Consider the following 20,928-nt stretch of genomic DNA (forward strand, 5'->3'; position numbering starts at 1 on the left):
GGTGGAGTTTTATGTAGAGCCTCCATCGAGTAATCAGGTAATTATGGGATGGAATCTATATGCAGCATAATGGCATGGAGTCATGTCCATTATATAAAGTTAGCAGACAGCATAGCTGACTGCGACAAGGCTTGTTTGTCTGTTCTCTTCCTTAAATAAACAAGAGGGGGCTGTATTGAAAATATCTGAAGGCTTTTGTTTGCTAGCAGCATCAGGCCTTTGTGGGGGTGTTCTGTCCTCAGCGCTTGGTAAATCCCCCTCTGGATGACCCGCAGCATGCATCGGTTGCAGGAGGAGTGTAATATCTCTGGTGTATAGTGTGAAAAAATAGCGAGAGACTTGCACCAAATGAGGTGAATCACACACTTTGTAGTGTTTGGAAGCCAGAAAGGGCAGGCAGATTGTTGTGCTGGAGAACTAGTTTCTCATCCAGTTTGAGGAGGCAGAAGGCTTTCACACTTATATTCTCAGGACATTCAATCGATTGCAACTGAACTGTTTGGTTTATCTTAGAAGACGGCTTCATCAGTTCATGTTAATAAAACTGTGAGTGGTCAGATCTAATCTTGGACTTAGATTGGTCGGATCTAGTTACAAACCCCTATTTCCATATGAGTTTGGAAATTGTGTTAGATGTAAATATAAACGGAATACTACGATTTGCAAATCATTTTCAACCCATATTCAGTTGAATATGCTACAAAGACAACATATTTGATGTTCAAACTGATCAACTTTTTTGTTGTTGTTGCAAATAATCATTAACTTTGGAATTTGATGCCAGCAACACGTGACAAAGAAGTTGGGAAAGTTGGCAATAAATACTGATAAAGTTGAGGAATGCTCATCAAACACTTATTTGGAACATCCCACAGGTGTGCAGGCTAATTGAGAACATGTGGGTGCCATGATTGGGTATAAAAACAGCTTCCCAAAAAATGCTCAGTCTTTCACAAGAAAGGATGGGTACACCCATTTTTCCACAACTGCTTGAGCAAATAGTACACCCCTTTTTCCACAACTGCGTGAGCAAATAGTCAAACAGTTGAAGAACAACGTATCTCAAAGTGCAATTGCAAGAAATTTAGGGATTTCAACATCTACGGTCCATAATATCATCAAAAGGTTCAGAGAATCTGAAAAAATCACTCCACGTAAGCGGCATGGCCGGAAATCAGCATTGAATGACCGTGACCTTTGATCCCTCAGACGTCACTGTATCTAAAACCGACATCAATCTCTAAAGGATATCACTACATGGGCTCAGGAACACTTCAGAAAACCACTCTCAATAAATACAGTTTGTCGCTACATCTGTAAGTGCAAGTTAAAGCTTTACTATGCAAAGCGAAAGCCATTAATCAACAACATCCAGAAACGCCGCCATCTAAGATTGACTGATACAAAGTGGAAAAGTGCTCTGTGGTCTGACGAGTCCACATTTCAAATTGTTTTTGGAAATATTCTACATCCTGTCATCCGGACCAAAAGGGGAAGCGAACCATCCAGACTGTTATCGACGCAAAGTTCAAAAGCCAACATCTGTGATGGTATGGGGGTGCATTAGTGCCCAAGGCATGGGTAACTTACATACCTGTGAAGGCACCATTAATGTTGAATGGTACATACAGGTTTTGGAACAACATATGCTGCCATCTAAGCGCCGTCTTTTTCATGGACGCCCCTGCTTATTTCTGCAAGACAATGCTGTTGAACGACTGAAGCTCTACATAAAACAAGAATGGGAAAGAATTCCACTTTCAAAGCTTCAACAATTAGTTTCCTCAGATCCCAAACGTTTATTGAGTGTTGTTAAAAGAAAAGGTGATGTAACACAGTGGTGAACATGCCCTTTTCCAACTACTTTGGCACGTGTTGCAGCCATGAAATTCTAAGTTAATTATTATTGGCAAAAAAAAATTTTTTTGTTTATGAGTTTGAACATCAAATATCTTGTCTTTGTTGTGCAGTCAATTGATAATGGGTTGAAAAGGATTTGCCAATCTTTGTATTCCGTTTATATTTACATCTAACATAATTTCCAACTCATATGGAAACGGGGTTTGTCGAAGCTGGCGCCAAAACCCCAACTATTTATACTCCAACAGTAGGAGAGCATGCTCGGGCAATGCAGTCTAACAACTGATTTAGGGCTAGTAGTGGTCATTCCACAGCGATTGTTTTTCCACACAATATTTCAATGCTAACGAGGGGAAATTAAATTTTAACAACTGTTGGCCCTGACAGAAGGGTTGCTCTTCAGCATCACTACAGTGTTCTTTTTTTCATTCATTACTTTACAGTAAGGCAGAACCATCCTTGCCCGACCGAGCACGCCCTCGTTGTGTTGGAGTATAAATTGTTGGGGTTTTGACACCAGATTCCATACTAAATCTGACTCAATCTAAATCCAAGACTAGATCTGACCAATCTCCGTATATAGTAAATGGTTAACCAGATGCAAATCAAAAACCTTCATTTAACCAAAAAAATAGGATGGAAATAATTTGCCTCTGACTGTTGACTTTCAAACAGAATTGCAGGGTTGTTTGTCACGGCGGTTTGGTTCTCTGCACTGCAAGCACAAGCAGCGGCCGATGCGCGTTAACGCCTTATCCAGCCAGGCTTAGGATGAAACACTCATCTGAGGCGCATAGCAAAGTGCCAGCTTCCAACCTCCATACTTCTTTGACTCATTTGACTGAAAGGACACTGACAGTCAAAATGATGGACAACCAAAAGGAGGTATTTTGGAGGCGCTGACCTAACTGTATTTTACTTTTCTTTATGTTGAACGCCACTATAAAGGGTGGAGCTAGACACACGGCTGTCTGTTGACTTGGAATATTCACTTGTGTGGATTGAATAGAAAAAACAAGACACGTGAGAGGAAAGAATACACTAAGATGTTGGCTGTCTGCGATTAACTGCGTTCTTTGTTGAATTAAATGACATGTTACATTGTTTGGCACTGATATAATGTCATAATATTTACATTGCCATTCCTTAGCAGCCTGATTTTCTGTTCCAAACCGTCTATCCATCCATTTTCTGTATCTCAGCTAAATATTTATTTAAAATAGTTAACAACAAAATATGTTAAAATTTTATACCAATCAATTGTATGAATATGATAAAAACAATAGGGCAAAAACGGCAAAGTTTATGTCAAAACGAGATCTCTGCAAATCTACTAGAAACTAAATGTAATGTACAATTGTTGATGTAACACTCTGTAAACACTAAAAATACCGTCTGTATAATTTGCTTTCTTCTCGGGCTAAACTGTTGTTTGCACACATTAGCCTTTGTTGGCCTATATATGCATAGATGATGGAGAAGCACAAGCTCTACGTCAACGCTTGTTCCACCATTTTTGTTTTGTTCAGAAGTGCTTGTGCATTCCCAAACTATAATGATATATGTGAAGCACAATATTTTATGGAGCAGTGGTTCTCAAATTTTTTACACCAAGTATCACTTTACCAACATTAAAATACAGGAGTGTAGTAGGCCAAAATATTCATTAAAAACAATATTTGGGCCACTATACATTACACAGTTTGAACAGTAACTCTGTCTGACTATAGAAAATAAAACACAGTACTTTAATCAAGGGATTCTTTAGCACAGTGGTTCTCAAATGGCGCGTACCCCTGGAGGTACTTGAAGGTATGCCAAGGGGTACGTGAGATTTTTTTTTAATATTCTAAAAATAGCAACAATTCAAAACTCCATTATAAATATATTTATTTAATAATACTTCAACACAATATGAATGTAAGTTCATAAACTGTGAAAAGAAATGCAATATTCAGTGTTGACGGTTAGATTTTTTGTGGACGTGTTCCTTAAATATTGATGTTAAAGATTTCTGATGAATCCAGATGGATCTCAATTACAATCCCCAAAGAGGGCACTTTAAGTTGATGATTACTTCTATGTGTAGAAACCTTTATTTATAATTGAGTCACTTGTTTATTTTTCCAACAAGTTTTTAGTTATTTTTATATCTTTATTTCCAAATAGTTCAAGAAATACCACTACAAATGAACAATGTTTTGCACTGTTGTACAATTTAATAAATCAGAAATTGATGACATAGTGCTGTATTTTACTGCTTTATCTCTTTTTTTCAACCAAAAAGGCTTTGCTCTGATTAGGGGGTACTTGAATTTAAAAAATGTTCACAGGGGCTACATCACTGAAAAAAGGTTGAGAACCACTGCTTTAGCATACCACTTTGTAAATACTACAAATACTGTCTGTATAATCTGCTTTCTTTTGGGGATAAACTGTTTTTGCACACATTAGCCTTTGTTGGCCTGCACAGTATACTGCGTATGGTGGTGGAGAAGCAGACACGCTACATCAACGCTTGTTCCACCATTTTTGTTGTGTTGTGAGGTGCTTGTGCGTGCCCAAACTGAACACTTCTGTTTCTAATGTTTAGACTGGGGGTGACACAGTGAGTCTCCCCTTCAGAGTAAATAATACAGCTGGGGCCTTATCTACTCCTTGAAAAACAATTGTGATAGCATATTTTGTGGCATTTTCTGCTCACCGCAAAGTCTGTTTACCTGCTCACTATCAAATAAAATAATTTTACTTTTAAAACAAATAACTAAAAGTGGCTTAACAGGGGCCAGTACGGTGGAAGAGGGGTTAGTGCATCTGCCTTACAATACGATGGTCCTGAGTAGTCCTGGGTTCAATCCCGGGCTCGGGATCTTTCTGTGCGGAGTTTGCATGTTCTCCCCGTGACTGTGTGGGTTCCCTCCGGGTACTCTGGCTTCCTCCCACTTCCAAAGACATGCATCTGGGGACAGGTTGATTGGCAACACTTAATTGGCACTAGTGTGTGAATGTGAGTGTGAATGTTGTCTGTCTATCTGTGTTGGCCCTGCGGTGAGGTGGCGACTTGTCCAGTGTGCACCCCGCTTTTCGCCCGTTTGTAGCTGAGATAGGCATCAGCGACCCCAAAAGGGACAAGCGGTAGAAAATGGATGGATGGATAGCTTAACAGGTTTTGAAAAATATGTCATGTTTTATTTTTTTTTCAAACTGCCTCCAAGGTTAGGTCTGCCTCTCTTGTTTAGACATACATATTAAAATGTTTTTCTTAATTTAATTGTCCATTTATAGGACACATGTGCTACTACAAACCCTGTTTCCATATGAGTTGGGAAATTGTGTTGGATGTAAATATAAACGGAATACAATGATTTGCAAATCCTTTTCAACCCATATTCAATTGAATGCACTACAAAGACAAGATATTTGATGTTCAAACTCATAAAGTTTTTTTTTTTTTTTTCAAATAATAATTAACTTAGAATTTCATGGCTGCAACATGTGCCAAAGTAGTTGGGAAGGGACATGTTCACCACTGTGTTACATCACCTTTTCTTTTAACAACACTCAATAAATGTTTGGGAACTGAGGAAACTAATTGTTGAAGCTTTGAAAGTGGAATTCTTTCCCATTCTTGTTTTATGTAGAGCTTCAGTCGTTCAACAGTCTGGGGTCTCCGTTGTCGTATTTTACGCTTCACAATGAGCCACACATTTTCGATGGGAGACAGGTCTGGACTGCAGGCGGCCAGGAAAGTACCCGCACTCTTTTTTTTACGAAGCCACGCTGTTGTAACACTTGTCTTACTGAAATAAGCTGGGACGTCAATGATAACGTTGCTTGGATGACAACACATGTTGCTCCAAAACCTGTATGGACCTTTCAGCATTAATGATGCCTTCACAGATGTGTAAGTTACCCATGCCTTGGGCACGAATACACCCCCATACCATCACAGATGCTGGCTTTTGAACTCTGCGCCTATAACAATCCGAATGGTTATTTTCCTCTTTGTTCTGGAGGACACCACGTCCTCTGTTTCCAAATATAATTTGAAATGTGGACTCATCAGACCACAAAACACCTTTCCACTTTGCACCAGTCCATCTTAGGTGAGCTCGGGCCCAGCCAAGCCGGTGGCATTTCAGGATATTGTTGATAAATGGGTTTGGCTTTGCATAGTAGAGTTTTAACCTGCACTTACAGAAGTAGCGACCAACTGTAGTTACTGACAGTGGTTTTATGAAGTGGTCCTGAGCCCATGTGGTGATATCCTTTACACACTGATGTCGGGTTTTTGATGCAGTACCGCCCGAGGGATCAAAAGTCTGTAATATCATCGCTTACGTGCAGTGATTTCTCCAGATTCTCTGAACATTTTGATGATTTTACGAACCGAAGTTGGTAAAATCCCTAAATTCCTTGCAATAGCTCGTTAAGAAATGTTTTTCTAAGTCTGTTCGACAATTTGCTTACAAAGTGGTGACCCTCACCCCATCCTTGTTTGTGAATTACTTAGCATTTAATGGAAGCTGCTTTTATACCCAATCATGGCACCCAACTGTTCCCAATTAGCCTGCACACCTGTGGGATGTTCCATATAAGTATTTGATGAGCATTCCTCAACGTTATCAGTATTTATTGCCACCTTTCCCAACTTCTTTGTCACGTGTTGCTGGCATCAAATTTTAAAGTTAATGATTATTTGCAAAAAAAAAAAAAAAGTTTATCAGTTTGAACATCAAATATGTTGTCTTTGTAGCATATTCATCTGAATATGGGTTGAAAATTATTTGCAAATCATTGTATTCCGTTTATATTTACATCTAACAATTTTCCAACTCATCTGGAAACAGGGTTTGTCGATTAACTCGTGTCAAGCGTATCATTGTGGTTCAACAATAGGACCACTGGAGAATATCACCTCACATCCATAACAACAGAAAATGTCATGTAATTAGAATCTCAGTCGTGACGATTGAATGATTATTTACTTAGATGCAAAAATAAATGAAACCAATTCTCAGTACAAATATGACAGAGATGCACAGAAAAGCCAGCAAACATGCAGCTTGTATCAGTTCATTAATTGAAACACACACACACATGCAAAGCCAGAATGTGGCTGGTTGTTGCAGGCATGTGTGTTGATGTGATGTGTGCAGTCAGTGGCACATGTGGCTCTGAGCTGCTGGAGCACACATGCAGCCATGGGGGCCTGACTGGTTGCTGGCGGGGAGGAGGAAACAAAAATCTCCCGGCGTGTTCATTGATCGCTCTCTCATGATGCCAGCTTTCATCCTCTCTTTTCATTCTCACGTAGAAAAACTCTTCACCACACTCTAAACCTGATGCTGGATGACCCTCAGCATGGAAGCTACTTTGCATACTTCCTATATGTTGAGAATAATGGAGCACAAGTTGTTGAGCAGCAGCTGCAATGGCCCTGTGGATGTTTATTTATGCAAGCAGTATGGTGCTGTATAGATACATGGAGGTTATAGGTTGGCTGACAGAGATTGAAGGAGTATTTATGTGATGCCTCTACCCCCTCCTCCTCTTTTAGCTCCTTCACTTTAAATTAGACTCATACCACAAGCATGGATGACCCCCCACCCACCCACCTTTTTGTAAATCTATATCTCTCATTATTTCTACGCCAGTCAGTGTTTGTCCACCTGTGGCGCACATGTGTGCTTTTCCTTTTACGTTTTACACTCAATAGCCCTCACGGTAGGTAGCATTCACCTTTAAATAACAAGCTGCAGGCTGACAGTACAGTGTAAACACTACTGTACCAAAGAGTAAAGGAGAGTCCATATATCACTCACAGACAGGCTGTCAATTAGGTCCAACTCAGGGATGAGTAAACTTCCATATGTGTGATGGAAGCTGTGACAGTTGTTCCACCTGTTAAATATAAATGTCATCCAGCATCTTCGTGGATGTTATCTCCCTTTGTCTGCAGTGTTCAACAGACATCCAAATTGAGTCAACAGCATAGATGTCGTGAGTGCATCTAAGATCATAATGATGAGGAACCTAATTGGGAACGCAATGGGGACTTACCTTAGATCAAGTGTGAAAGTCCTCATAAAAAATATGCGAAGAAGATGAAGAGGAGATTCCAGCGCAGAGCAGCGAGGGAGACGGACTAACAGGTGGGGAAGAGAGGAGCGCAGAGTAGATAGAAGGCGGGGGGTGGAGGGAGATGAGGGAGGACTCGCAGGACCGAGCGTGCTCAACGTTTATGATTAAATATTAAACGCACTCATAGTTCAAGTTGTGATAAAAAATGAGGAGCAAATGGGAGACATGACATGGACATGCTGGAGGAGAAGGAAGTGAAGTGAAGGGGGGCGAGAAAAAGGCAGGCAGGAGTCACTTCTTAATAGTCTGATGTGCATGTGGCTGCTCACACAGAAAATTACTATTACAGTATGTGCACAAACACACATATGCTTGTTACAACGGAGGATATTTTTAGCATTCGGTTATTGAAACACACTTGAAGTCCATTATTCCAGTCAATTGAAGTACATTATAACAGGTCTAACCCCGACATACCCTAACACGTGCTCTAACTTGAATCAAGCCCTTTAGCCTAACTTGACTCCTTACCCTTTAAAAATTATTTTAAGGGCAACCCGTATCCAATTCCTATCCTACCCTGACCCTCGAACCCTTAACTGTACTATTGACCCCTAAATGTTACAGAACCTTATGCCCATAACCCGATCCCTAACTCAAACCCCGTAACGATACTCTCAAACCCTACTTCCAATTTGAAGCCATACCCCGACTCCCAAATTTAAAACCAACACAAAACCAATCCCCAAACCTTGACTACTAACCCCTACCTAACCTATTTCTAGCTTTATCTTAATCACACTTCTAACCTTACACCACCTAACCATAACCCTAATTTCCACTAGTCCAGGGGTCACCAACGTTTTCAAGCCCAAAATCCCTGGTCCCTGATCTACAGTGGGGCAGAAAAGTATTTAGTCAGCCACCGATTGTGCAAGTTCTCCCACTTAAAATGATGACAGAAGTCTGTAATTTTCATCATAGGTACACTTCAACTGCGAGAGACAGAATGTGAATAAAAATCCAGGAATTCCTATTGTAGGAATTTTAAATAATTTATTTGTAAATTATGGTGGAAAACCAACAAGTTCTATTTTGGTTTCATCTGACCACATGACATTCTCCCAATCCTCTGCTGTATCATCCATGAATCCATTTTGGTATCAACTCAACTCGTCATGTTTGGAGGAAGAAGAATACTGAGTTGCATCGCATGAGCACCATACCTACTGTGAAGCATGGGGGTGGAAACATCATGCTTAGGGGCTGTTTTTCTGCTAAGGGGACAGGACGATTGATCCGTGTTGAGGAAAGAATGAATGGGGCCATGTATCGTGAGATTTTGAGCCAAAACCTCCTTCCATCAGTGAGAGCTTTAAATGGTTGACCAAATACTTTTTTTTCACCATAATTTACAAATAAATTCTTTAAAATTCCTACAATTTGAATTCCTGGATTTTTTTTTCACGTTCTGTCTCTCACAGTTGAAGTGTACCTATGATGAAAATTACAGACCTCTGTCATCATTTTAAGTGGGAGAACTTGCACAATCGGTGGCTAACTAAATACTTTTTTGCCCCACTGTCCCCCTGCGTCAACTATGTTTTATGTGTTTTTGTATAATATATAAACACACTGTGTGTGTGTGTGTGTGTGTGTGTGTGTGTGTGTGTGTGTGTGTGTGTGTGTGTGTGTGCGTGTGTGTGTGTGTGAGTGTGCGTGTGTGTGTATATATATATTGTATATAAACTGTATATCTACACCAGGGGCGCTCACACTTTTTCTGGAGGTGAGCTACTTTTCAATTGACCAAGTCGAGGAGATCTACCTTATTCCTATTTATAATTTATATTTATTTATTTATGAAAGAGACATTTTTGTTAACAAGTTAATGGCGTTTAATGATAATACAAGCATGTTTAACATACATAGATTCCTTTCTTTCATGAAGACAAGAATATAAGTTGGTGTATTTGATTCTGATGACTTGCATTGATTGGAATTAGACAGTGGTGCTGATAACATCCGCATTTTCAAATGGAGGAAAAAAAAAAGTCCTCCTTTCTGTCCAATACCACATGAAAGTGGTTGGATTTGGCATCTCATTTGTCCAACTTGCATACTCGTTTTTAAACACTTTGTTATGAGAGTAGCATATGTGTGTGGCCCTTTAATGTCTGGCAGCAGGTGAGTGACGTCAGTGAGTGTGCGGGTGGGCAAGCAAGTGAGAAAGCGGTCGCTGAGGGCGGGGGAGAAATACATTGGCATCAAACTCCGTAGCTTGCTAGCTTGTGCACGCTAGCTTTCTGAGACTCTTGTTTTCTTAGCACAGGCAGGATGAAACAGGTCTTTTATGGTGAAGACAGGAACTGTGCAGTCGGTCTTTAGAGTTTTGACAGTAGGTACGGAGTCTCTAGAAATAAAATGTGTTTCTCTGCGTCCGCCCTGTTAGTGATTTTTTTCTTAAATATGAGCTCGCAGCAGCCAGCGTCATCTCACAAGATCCTCGGGTGCCGAGAATGTCAAACAACTGACGAAAGTGAAGTCTTGGTATGATTGATGATTGCTCATTTTTATGTCTATTTTTTAATGCCTGGCTTGAGATCGACTGACACACCCTCCGAGATCGACCAGTCGATCGCGATCGACGTAATGCTCACCCCTGATCTACACAATATATACATACACATATATACAGTGCTTATATATATATATATACAGTATATGTATTTAGTATAAAACATTTTTTGTTTTTAAAGACAAAGATTTGTGTCGTTACTATTGGTTGATGTCAACATTTTGGCTTTTTGTCATTGTGTTGTTGCTGTTTTCCCAAATTTTGCTGGTGCTTCTTTTAACGTGCCTCAGGCCAATGACAAATGAGTCACGGGCCACCGATGGCCCTGTGCCGCACTTTGGGTACCCTTGCTGTAGCATCTAACTGTTTATGGTCACTATAGTCTTAATACCGTAGTATATTTGTTCATCATTTTGGTTACTTAAGGAACGCGAATCACATGTTTGTCTTAAGTCAGCACCAGGAGAAGTAAAATCAACTGTTCGGCTGGCAGGTTTTTCCTGTGTGAGTGGATAAACGGACAAATCCTTCTTGAGCTGCCGCCTTGTTTTATCATATATTACTGTGTTTAGTTTTGTATTTACAATAAATCAACACAAAAGCCATACTTTGGAGCAATGTTCACGGACTCTGGTAATTGGCTTGTTAGCTTACCTCTGCAGGGGAGTGAGGATGGTCGTGGACTCGTGGTTGAGGGAAGAGTTGTTAGATGTTGGATGCTAGAAAATGTCAGATACATTGCAACAGTTAACCTTTATGCATTGTCGCAGTTTGATGATTTTTGAGCACATCATGCAACACATGATTCCGAGACCAGCGGGTGTAGTGTGTGGCCATGCCTCACATCCAGTGGCTCTCTCTGTGAGGCTAAACTAAAGAGAGAGAGACGCACGGGCAAGCGGGCATATTCAGTGGTTAAAATTTGTGCCTGTTGACAGGTCTTTTGGTCATTGTCCGGGTGGGGTGTCACTGATGTCATAATAATACTTTTTTTCCTTCTAATATTTTCTCAATCAACCGGTAGGGGCCCAAAGATCGACTGGTCGATCGGGTTGGTGACCCCTGCTCCAGTGTATATCCCAAGCTCCTACTCAAACTCTTAAGATTTGATACTTAACAGCAGTGTTCCTCCCCAGAAAATGTGTTAGTTAAGGTGGTGTCTCTCCGGCGGACAGACCGAGGAACGGGATGGGTGCATGTAAGGATTGGTGTAACTCGGCCTGTCGCCATCACGTCTCCACCTCGTCGCTGCCACCACACCCTGGGGGGCAACAGACTATAGGCTGTGGTGAAGTAGGCCGGCTTCGTCGCGTGAAGAAGCCTACAATTTTATATACGATATATTTCTCCATATTTTTTCCATAAAATAAAAACAAAACAGTTCTAGTTACCTGAGATACTAAGTATGTCATTATGCGACATGCTGACAAATGTTCAACTCATCATACTTAATTTATTACAGCATTTGGGAAGCCTGTAATTGATTTTTATTATGTAAATGTTATATTTTTAACAACATGTGATAGCAGGGACCCTGCCATTCCAAACTAGGCTGCTACATTACCAATTATTAATGTAACTATAGCTGAAAAAATAGTACAATAGCAATAGGAGAGACTATTCATCCCTGAACACCATAGAGTTCATGGAAGCTTTATGATGCAGTTACATTATTATATCAACTATCACAGACAGCTTCAGGAAACTCTTCATTTAACATAATGTCCTTTTTTGCTGCTTCAACACAGCTCAATCGACACATAAAAATGTAAAGTGAAATAACAGACAGACAGCGCTTTGCTGTCCGTAACACACACACGCACACATACACACACCGCAAAATGAGCTAACGTTAAGCTATAAGCTAATTAGCCTTCACCTCGAGGACTGCGAGCGAGCTGAGCTGCCGTTTATGTTTCTAGAACCTCAACGGGCTCATAGTGATGTTACTAGTAGTTGAGAGGGAGGTGTTTATTAGAATTTGGGGAGAGTCCGCTGCCTGATGCTTACCTGCTAAACACCTATCTGTTCATCACGACGCTGGAGCACTGACTCCATGCGCTCTGAATACGCACTGCTGATTGCCTGTTACTTCTCTGAATACGCACTGCTGATTGGCTGTTACCGCTCTGCTTGTAACCAATCAGATGGTTCTGTGGGTGGAACAATGCTGGGGGCTGCAGTGAGTACTGACAGAGACAGAGGCAGAACGAAGCGGCTTGTTAAGACTTTAGCTTAGGCGGCTGCTCTTTCTTGTTAAGGCGGCCGCCTTAGCAACAAAGCGCTGTAACAGTCATGAATATGAAATATTGTTGTCTCTAATTGAGAGCCGTGTACCCAGTTTAGAGACAATCTCATCTCTCTACCCACTAAGACATATCTAGAGACACACACACACAAGCACACAAAGAGACAATTTATCTGCAACCTAAATGAAATGCGGTTTAAAAAACATTTTTCACCTCCTAAAAGGGGACCTATTACGCTCAACCAACCTTTCTTAGATATTGGTTTCTGTTTTTGTGTATTTGGGATCTGCATAAGTCCCAAACATTTGAAATCAAACAATGGAGGTAAGGTGGAGATACTTAGAAAACAATCTTGCCCTTCTTCATACTTCCTCAAATCGAGCCAGTTGAAATTCGCCCAATTTCTGACGTTTTTCCCAAGTGTGATGTCAGCGTATATGTCTGTATATTGTAAAATTTTCCTCAAAAAGATCTGTGACGATCGGGTCACATTGGGATGCGGGGGTCGTTCTCCCACGATGCAGACGGACTCCGGACACAGCGTGCAGGTAGGAAATGAATTATTTTACCAATAAATCAGGCAAGAACAAACAAAAGCGTGCTCATAGCACAAGAAGCAAAGCTTAAAGAGGCTAGTGCGGTAGTTAGCATACAAAGAGGAAATCAAAACCGTCGTCAACTGTTGTGTGTAGCAAATTAGTAAGCCAGACAGTGTGGCGAGCAATGTGAATAAATAGCACTCTGATTAGTGACAGGCAGCAGGTGAGCATCCCAGACATTAATCAGAGGCAGCTGCAAACAATCGCCACCCATGGTAACAGAAAATGAACCCAGGGGTTCACAAAACAGAAACTGAGGGAGTCCAAAACCAAACAGAAAATGATCCGGGCAACGGGTCATAAGACGATCTTTGCGCGAGTCTGCCATTGTAGTACAACGTTGTAGTCAGTAAGCTTCTTTTTCTCGATCCGCTTGTTGTCGGGTAAACTGACTTGTATATGCACATGCATCCTCCGCTGTTACCAATTGTAATACAAAGTAGCGTACAGTTTTACCTTATATCTGTCATTAGACTTGATATGGAAGTGCTAAAAACTGCAACATGCAAGAAGACGCTGTCGAGGTGGAGGCGTCTAAATAAGACACACAAAACAGCCCATCCCAATCTGTAAAACAAAATTTATGCAATATTTTGCCGATAGAACCACCATTACATGTTATGTTGACCACAAGGAAGTGTTTTAAATGTAAAAAAAAAAAAAAATCATAATATGACTCTTAAGTTATTTAATCACAAATACAAAATTCCAAATTATTATGCACACATGCTGGTTTTATACATATTGTTTTATATATTTTCTAAAATTTTGTCATGGATCTAAATTTGACCACCATATTAGAGGAACTTACTAAACGGGGTCTGTTTTATCATAATTTGGAAAAAGGTTGATAGTAAATGACAGTGTTCCCCAAATTTTTGGTTGAAAGCAAACTCAAATAAACACGATGGCCTTTTAAGCAAATGTAGAGTCTGCCTCTCTTTCTGTATTGTGTTACAGCTCTGCTGTATAATTAGTCAAACAGTTCTCGAGTCAGCGCCAGTGATAGACAAGTGGAAACATGGTATTTCCCCCTCGCATCCCGAGAAGACCAAATTGGCACCGTTTCTATTTTATTTTCTTCTCTTTACACCTATCGTTCTGTTAATTCATCAACATTTGCTTGCATGTTTAGCAAAAGTAAGATGTTGGTCTTTTTTTTTTTTAAAACACCCTAGATATAAATACACACACACAGTCATGTATGCTCTGGTTACATTAAACTAATGCCATGGAACGGAACATGCATGACTGCATATAATGTGCAAAGCCCTCCAGACCAAGATGACTGCCACTCTTTCACACATACATAGACACACACACACGACCGCACGTACGCCCGCACACATTCATCCATAACTATGTTGAACATGTTCATATTTGCTTGCCTCCCTCTTTTTCCTTCCTACTCTTCATCATCTTATCTCCTCCACTGTGGTTTGTCTGCCTCTTTATGAAGACTGAAAGTCTCATTACAAATGTGCACATTCAGGGAAAAAATAGCTGACAGCAACATTTACAATAATCCAAAGAGTACAATTGGGTCTTCAAAAAATTATGCAATATGTTATTCTTATAGCCAGACCTGTTGTTTGCTTCTGTACAAGACGGTTTCGGCTACAACTGTTGCCTTCCTCAGAGGTTGTCACGTGTGGTTGAATGTTTAAACACCATTTACATTTCAAGTTAAAATTGTGCGATGTGTAATGTTAGATATGCCACAATTTCATTAAAATTCATACATTTATGCATTTGCATGTATTTTGTATTGATGTAGTAGTCACATTTTAAAAAACATTTTGAATAGATGAGTATGAATTCATACCATACAACACACATGGCTAAATGTACCACAACGTGTAAAAAAGTTATTATTGTATTTTTTACCTTCAGCAGTTATCTCAAGTGCTACTCCAGTACTTGAGTGTCACATGGTGGCGAGCAATAAAAAAAGTCATAAAAATGTAGATGACACAGGCATTTAGTCTGACAGTGGCAATTATAGCAAACTTGTGTTTCAGCCACAACAGCGGAAAACACAACAATTATTATAATAATTTTCTGCCTGAGGGACCCTGTGATCAGAGAGGGTAAACGTTCCCTAACTGCCTCGTTGTGCGTCATTTTGAGGCAACAAATTGCCGAATAATGTGAGCAAACTGTTTTCCTCACGTGCACATTAGCCATGCACTGCACCTTGAAGTGTTACGACATTATTTTGGAAACTGTGTGGGTGTTTTTATGCAACTGTGTCATGAAATATTTAGTATAACCAACTGTATGTATCACAGCAGAGTGGAACAGGGGTTAGTTTGTGTGACTCAGGATCTTCCTGTGTAGAGTTTGTATGTTCTCCCCGTGACTGCGTGGGTTCCGTCTGGGCACTCCGGCTTCCTCCCACCTCCGAAGACAAGTAACGAGGGATAGGTTGATTGGCAATACTAAATTGGCCCTAGTGTGTGAATGTGAGTGTGAATGTTGTCTGTCTATCTGTGTTGGCCCTGCGATTAGGTGGCGACTTGTCCAGGATGTAACCTGACTTCTGCCCGACTGCAGCTGGGATAGGCTCCAACACCCCCGCGACTCCGAACAGAAGATGGATCCTGTGCTGTTTTTCTTGGGAATTAATTCTTCCTCCATATGTTACCAGATTCGCACCTTTTCTCTCTCGTATTACCACCCGCACCGCACCGTTAGCATCACAGCTAACATTGCCATGTTGCTACCTTGTATGCTTCGCGGGAGCGTGTGACATTGCACTCGTGACGTATGTAAGAAGGTGCGCTTGTTTTTGAGAAGGATAGACAAGAATGAATGGGAAACGCATACAGTGTAATGCCCGCAACTAAAAGCAACTGTGTGAGTACGTATACGTGAATATGACGATATAGTAATTTTCTATATCACACAGAGACAAACCCGCGATATATGGAGTATATCGATATATCACCCAGCTCTAATTCCCACTCAAATTCACACGCTAGGGCCAATTTAGTGTTACCAATCAACCTATCCCCTGGTGCATGTCTTTGGGGGTGGGAGGAAGCCGGATTACCCGGAGAGAACCCATGCAAACTCCACATAGTATCACGACGTGGAGTCGAACCCGCGTTTCCTCTACGGCTGGAGCGGCAGACGTGCCTCCGCTCGTGCTGAGCACAGCACGCCCACGCAGCAACAAGCCTGCACAAAATCAATAATCGACACACGTGGACTTGACGAGAGAGAGCGGCATAAAAAAACAATGAAGCCAGGAGACCTTCGCCAGAACGTAACCAATCTCACCTGAGTACGCATCACGTCTGGCACCTCTCCCTCGTTTCTTGCTGGCCTTCTTTGTGTTTTCCTCGTTCCCGTCTTGATGTCCTTTGTGTCTTCCACAGTGTCTTCAGTAATCGTGTCCTTGCCCCACAACCTCCTCCCGGATTGTTGCTTGCCTTTCCCGATCCTTGACCACTGTTTGGACCCTGACATCGTTGCCTCTCTCCAGCCCTTGACTACTTGCCTTCCCGCTGACTACCCCTTCGCGTCACCCCTTTTGAAATTGACGAACGATACATCCAACACGCACCGACAACGACCTCTGGTAAATTCTCATTGGTTAATTCCACACAGTCTGCATTCACTCACTAGTGGTAGCATACACATCCCGCACATTCATTAAAGGTTTAAATAAACCTTCTAAACGCAGTTCTGCCTGGCTGCCGCGTCCTTCCCTTTGCCTAGTGCACAACACATAGAAAGATCCCGAGTGCATGTTCGAACCCCGGACCTAAATCAGTGTTTTATATTCCTGTACACAGTTTTACTGTTCAAACTGTGTGTAACGTTACGGTGGCCAAAAACATTGAATGTACTCTGCTTTGTTTTAAATGAATATATAGGCCTACAACTCTACTGTATTTTAAAGTTGGTCATTATGGTCGTACTTGAAGAGCCACGTTTTTTCTGAGCTGGTACTTGATGAGAAAAGTTTGAGAACCACTGGTTTGCAGTTATAATACAGTATTAGCAATGATTACTACAACAATTATAACAGTGATATTATTAGTAATAACAATATTAATATAATATAATAATGTATAAGAGTATTTACCTTTATTATCACCATTACTAATATTTCAAATGTAACAATACATAAATTAGATAAATAAGTAGTTTATAAGGGAAAGGAGAGAAAAAAAAAGTTGTATCCAATACTATTGTGTATTATGTATAAAACTGTGCTGGGTTTCCTAATCTTTTCTCACATATGTTTCAGAGTGAGATGTCCATTACTGGGCTGCAACCAGCAGAGGCAGTATTGATTCAGTTTCAGATAGTTTTCTAGTTTGTTGGTATAATTTTTGGAATATTTAGGACTCACTGTGTCGTGGCTTGTCACCCCTCGCTGTGCTTTATTTTGAATTTCTTGGTCATTTTCTGGGTGTGGTTTTAGGAGCTGTCTTGCGCTCTTATTTTGTTGATTTTCCCTTTCCTGCAGCAGCTTTACACCTACCCTTAAGCACTTTTCCCCCACCTGTTTTCTGTTTGTAATTAGCACTATTTAAGTTGCGCTTGTGACACCATTGGTTGGTCAGGACATTACTCTATAGCCCCTGGTGACTATAGATGATCCTTACCTTGCTCAACTCAGGTATGCTCGTACTTTGTGGACGCCGTCTGCTCCACATTTCCTGTGAGTGTTTTGCTGCATTCCAGCATTTTGTTTTGTTTTCTTTACATAGTCTGTTCGGTCAGAATACTTCCCTATTGCTCTCGCTTTTTATTAGTTTAATCAATAAATACCCCTTTTTTTACTGCATGCTGACTCCTCGTTCGTCTGCATTTTAAAATCACTACAATCTCCGTCAGCTTCCACGAAACATCGCTTGACACACTGACTGTTCTGAACTCCTGTTTTGAAAGAAATTCAGTCAAATGCCAGCAAACAAAACCATTAAAGCATTAGGCATAGGATTATGTTAATTTTGGGTGGAATCATACCACTTATGGTTGAACTGAAAAAAAGGGACAGACTGTGCTGCTCTCAAGGTTTTCATTTGTTTACTGCCTACCTCATGGCCATCATGCAGGAATCTTTGAAAAACATCTAGACCTGTGCTCTCAAACAAATGTAATATGCTACATTTTTTTTAAAAATAGAGATGTAGCAGTGTTCTGTAACGAATAATTACCTTTTCCTTTTTAACGCGAGACGGGGAAATTAACCCACTCTGGATCTCCCTGTTGAGCTAAAAGCCTTGCAGCCACGCAGAAATATAAGCCCAGGAGCGCTTGTGCTGCAAAGAAATGTAACCAGTGGGAGAGGAGAAATATGCATGCTTTTAACAGAAATTAAAGTTGAAGAGGATTGAAGAAGGTCTAGAAAATGGAGAGGGAAATGCGCTTTTATGACACTTATCTTTGAACTGTGCTTGCTTTCATTCCTTACATCTTTTTACCTTTTTTCATCTGATAGAATAGTTTCTACACAAACAATGTTGTTTCTTAAAGTGAATAACTGCACGCATGTAGTCTTTGGCAAATCAATAATTGTTTGACATTTTTGTGGCATTGCACAAAGACAAATGTAAAGTATTTAGCTTCATAAAGTATTCAGCTGAGAGTATGCCTTTTCTAGGTGATTAGCATTTGTATTGCACTTACAAAGTGTTGATGTAGATTGTTTTCCTTCCACACCACCAGTTATACCGTTACTATTATTTAACCTTTGAGTAGGGTTTGGCGATCAATCGATATCAAGATTCAGAGCATTTAATCGGCAGTAAAACTGCTGTCATTTATATTGATTTTTGCCTCCTTTGTAATTTTCTCTCGACTATGTAATACACCATCTCCTTAAAGCTTAGTACTCATTGTAAAATTATATGACAGGAAGCCAGATGTTGCAAAGCATAACGGCTGCCAAAAACCCAGCAGAAGAAGTAGCAGCCAAGTTACACCGTGCAATCTAGTCTATACATGAAGTAAAACTGAAACCAACAGTACAATGTGAGCAGTTTGTAACCAAAAGAAATTCAGTGTTAGTTGTTTTCACAAAATTTCACTCTAATAATAAAGTTGACCAAAAAGTAGTAATCGGGAGTAGAATAATTGTGTTTTTACCGAAATCGTGAATGAAATGTTAAATTAATTATGATTTTAATTCTTGCCATAAACGCCTAGCCCTAAACATTAGGGAACTTTGGGAACGAAGCATCAGCTTTGCCAGATGTGTGATAATTATTTTTTTTAAACAATAATATATAATGAGGAAAAATTCAGAAAATCCTTTAACATTCCCCAAATTGACACTTTCAATACATAATTGTTAGCACACCTGTGCATTATCCCATCTGCTTATTTACGGACAGACAGAGGCGCTGTATTGCCATTGGCTGCTTTTTTACCCAACACTGCAGTTAATTTATTTCAAGGTAAAACTGCTGTACTAGCTATACTACACAGTCTGTGGTCATGTTTTACTGTAGCAGATGGTCCTGAGCAATGTTAAATTGTGTAATTATTGTTCAAAATACAATAAATGTAACTTTCTGGTAACAATTAGTTATTTCCTATCCAGCAACACTGTCTAGCACATTTTGCATAATTTGATTGTTTTACTATCATTATTTTGTAGTTGATTTATTATCATTACTTTGTTGTTTAACGTCCTCTATTGGTTACACTCTGAATCAATTTGGTGCCATTGACTAACCATACATTTTAAATACTCTATAATCCTCCAGACATATTTGCTTTACTCATGAATACCTAATAAATCTATTAGCCTCTTCCTTCAAAATAAAAGGAAAATTGATTTTAGTTGAAATAATTCCCCATAAACTATCAGTGTGCAAAAACTATACGTCAATGGTTTTTGATTTGAAAAATTTATGTTTTTATGAAAATAAAAAGGACAATTTTTTTTCCACCAATGGTAAAAGTCATAACTTCATTTTAAAAGCTGCTCAAAATTTATGTCCGGAAAATGACTTTAAAAAAAATATTTGTTATAGTTTCTCATTACTTTAACAAAATAGTAATGGAATTACGAACATAAATAGCCTTTAATAAATGTCATTAATTACTATGGAAAGTATTTAATGTGTTACTCAAAAACAAAACTATAAACATTTGGCATATGCAGTTGTGAGACGTATCATGAGAGCAGAGTGTGCTTTTTAAAAGGCAGTGCCTGTTGCCAAGTGAGGGACCCTGAGCAGAATTTTAGCTTAGCTGTGTTTATTAGCTTAGCAGCTGCAATGACGATGGCTCTGTTGAATCTTTTCACTCGATTGTATTATTGCTAGTTAATAAATAGATTGAATGTGCTTCGGTGGCTGTCTTTTCTCCTTGTTCACAAACGGGGTATTTTATGATTGCGAGCTTTTTATTACAATCCTTGATTTGTTGTTCACTATTCCCTCGTAGTAGTACTAGTAGGCGTGTGTGTGTTGGTGTATGTGTGTGTGTGTATGTTGTTTGCTGTGGGATGTTGCCTCTTCCTCTCTCTCGAGGTTGTCCTCAGATGAGCATTCTTTCGTCGTTCCCAGTCATCCCGGTTCTCTATACA

At 40.0% G+C, this 20,928-nt stretch overlaps 1 protein-coding gene and 1 long non-coding RNA gene across 3 annotated transcripts in view; one reads left to right on the plus strand and one right to left on the minus strand.

Annotated features, from left to right (window-relative positions):
• Positions 1-8,220, minus strand: part of doc2a (double C2-like domains, alpha) — a 75,333-nt gene extending 67,113 nt beyond the window's left edge. Inside the window, exon 1 of one of the 2 annotated variants that reach the window (XM_061909452.1) lies at positions 7,924-8,220. In XM_061909452.1, coding sequence (XP_061765436.1) covers positions 7,924-7,949 — 26 coding nt within the window. In that variant the 5' untranslated portion in view covers positions 7,950-8,220. Of the gene's footprint in view, positions 1-4,683; positions 4,794-7,923 lie in introns of those variants that run through there. The other variant, XM_061909451.1, reaches the window with a different exon arrangement.
• LOC133558230 (uncharacterized) overlaps positions 1-20,928 on the plus strand; it is a 95,281-nt gene that overhangs the window by 63,498 nt on the left and 10,855 nt on the right. The window lies entirely within an intron of this gene.

Source organism: Nerophis ophidion, linkage group LG08 (genome assembly GCF_033978795.1).
Source record: "Nerophis ophidion isolate RoL-2023_Sa linkage group LG08, RoL_Noph_v1.0, whole genome shotgun sequence".
NCBI classification, from domain to species: Eukaryota; Metazoa; Chordata; class Actinopteri; order Syngnathiformes; family Syngnathidae; genus Nerophis; species Nerophis ophidion.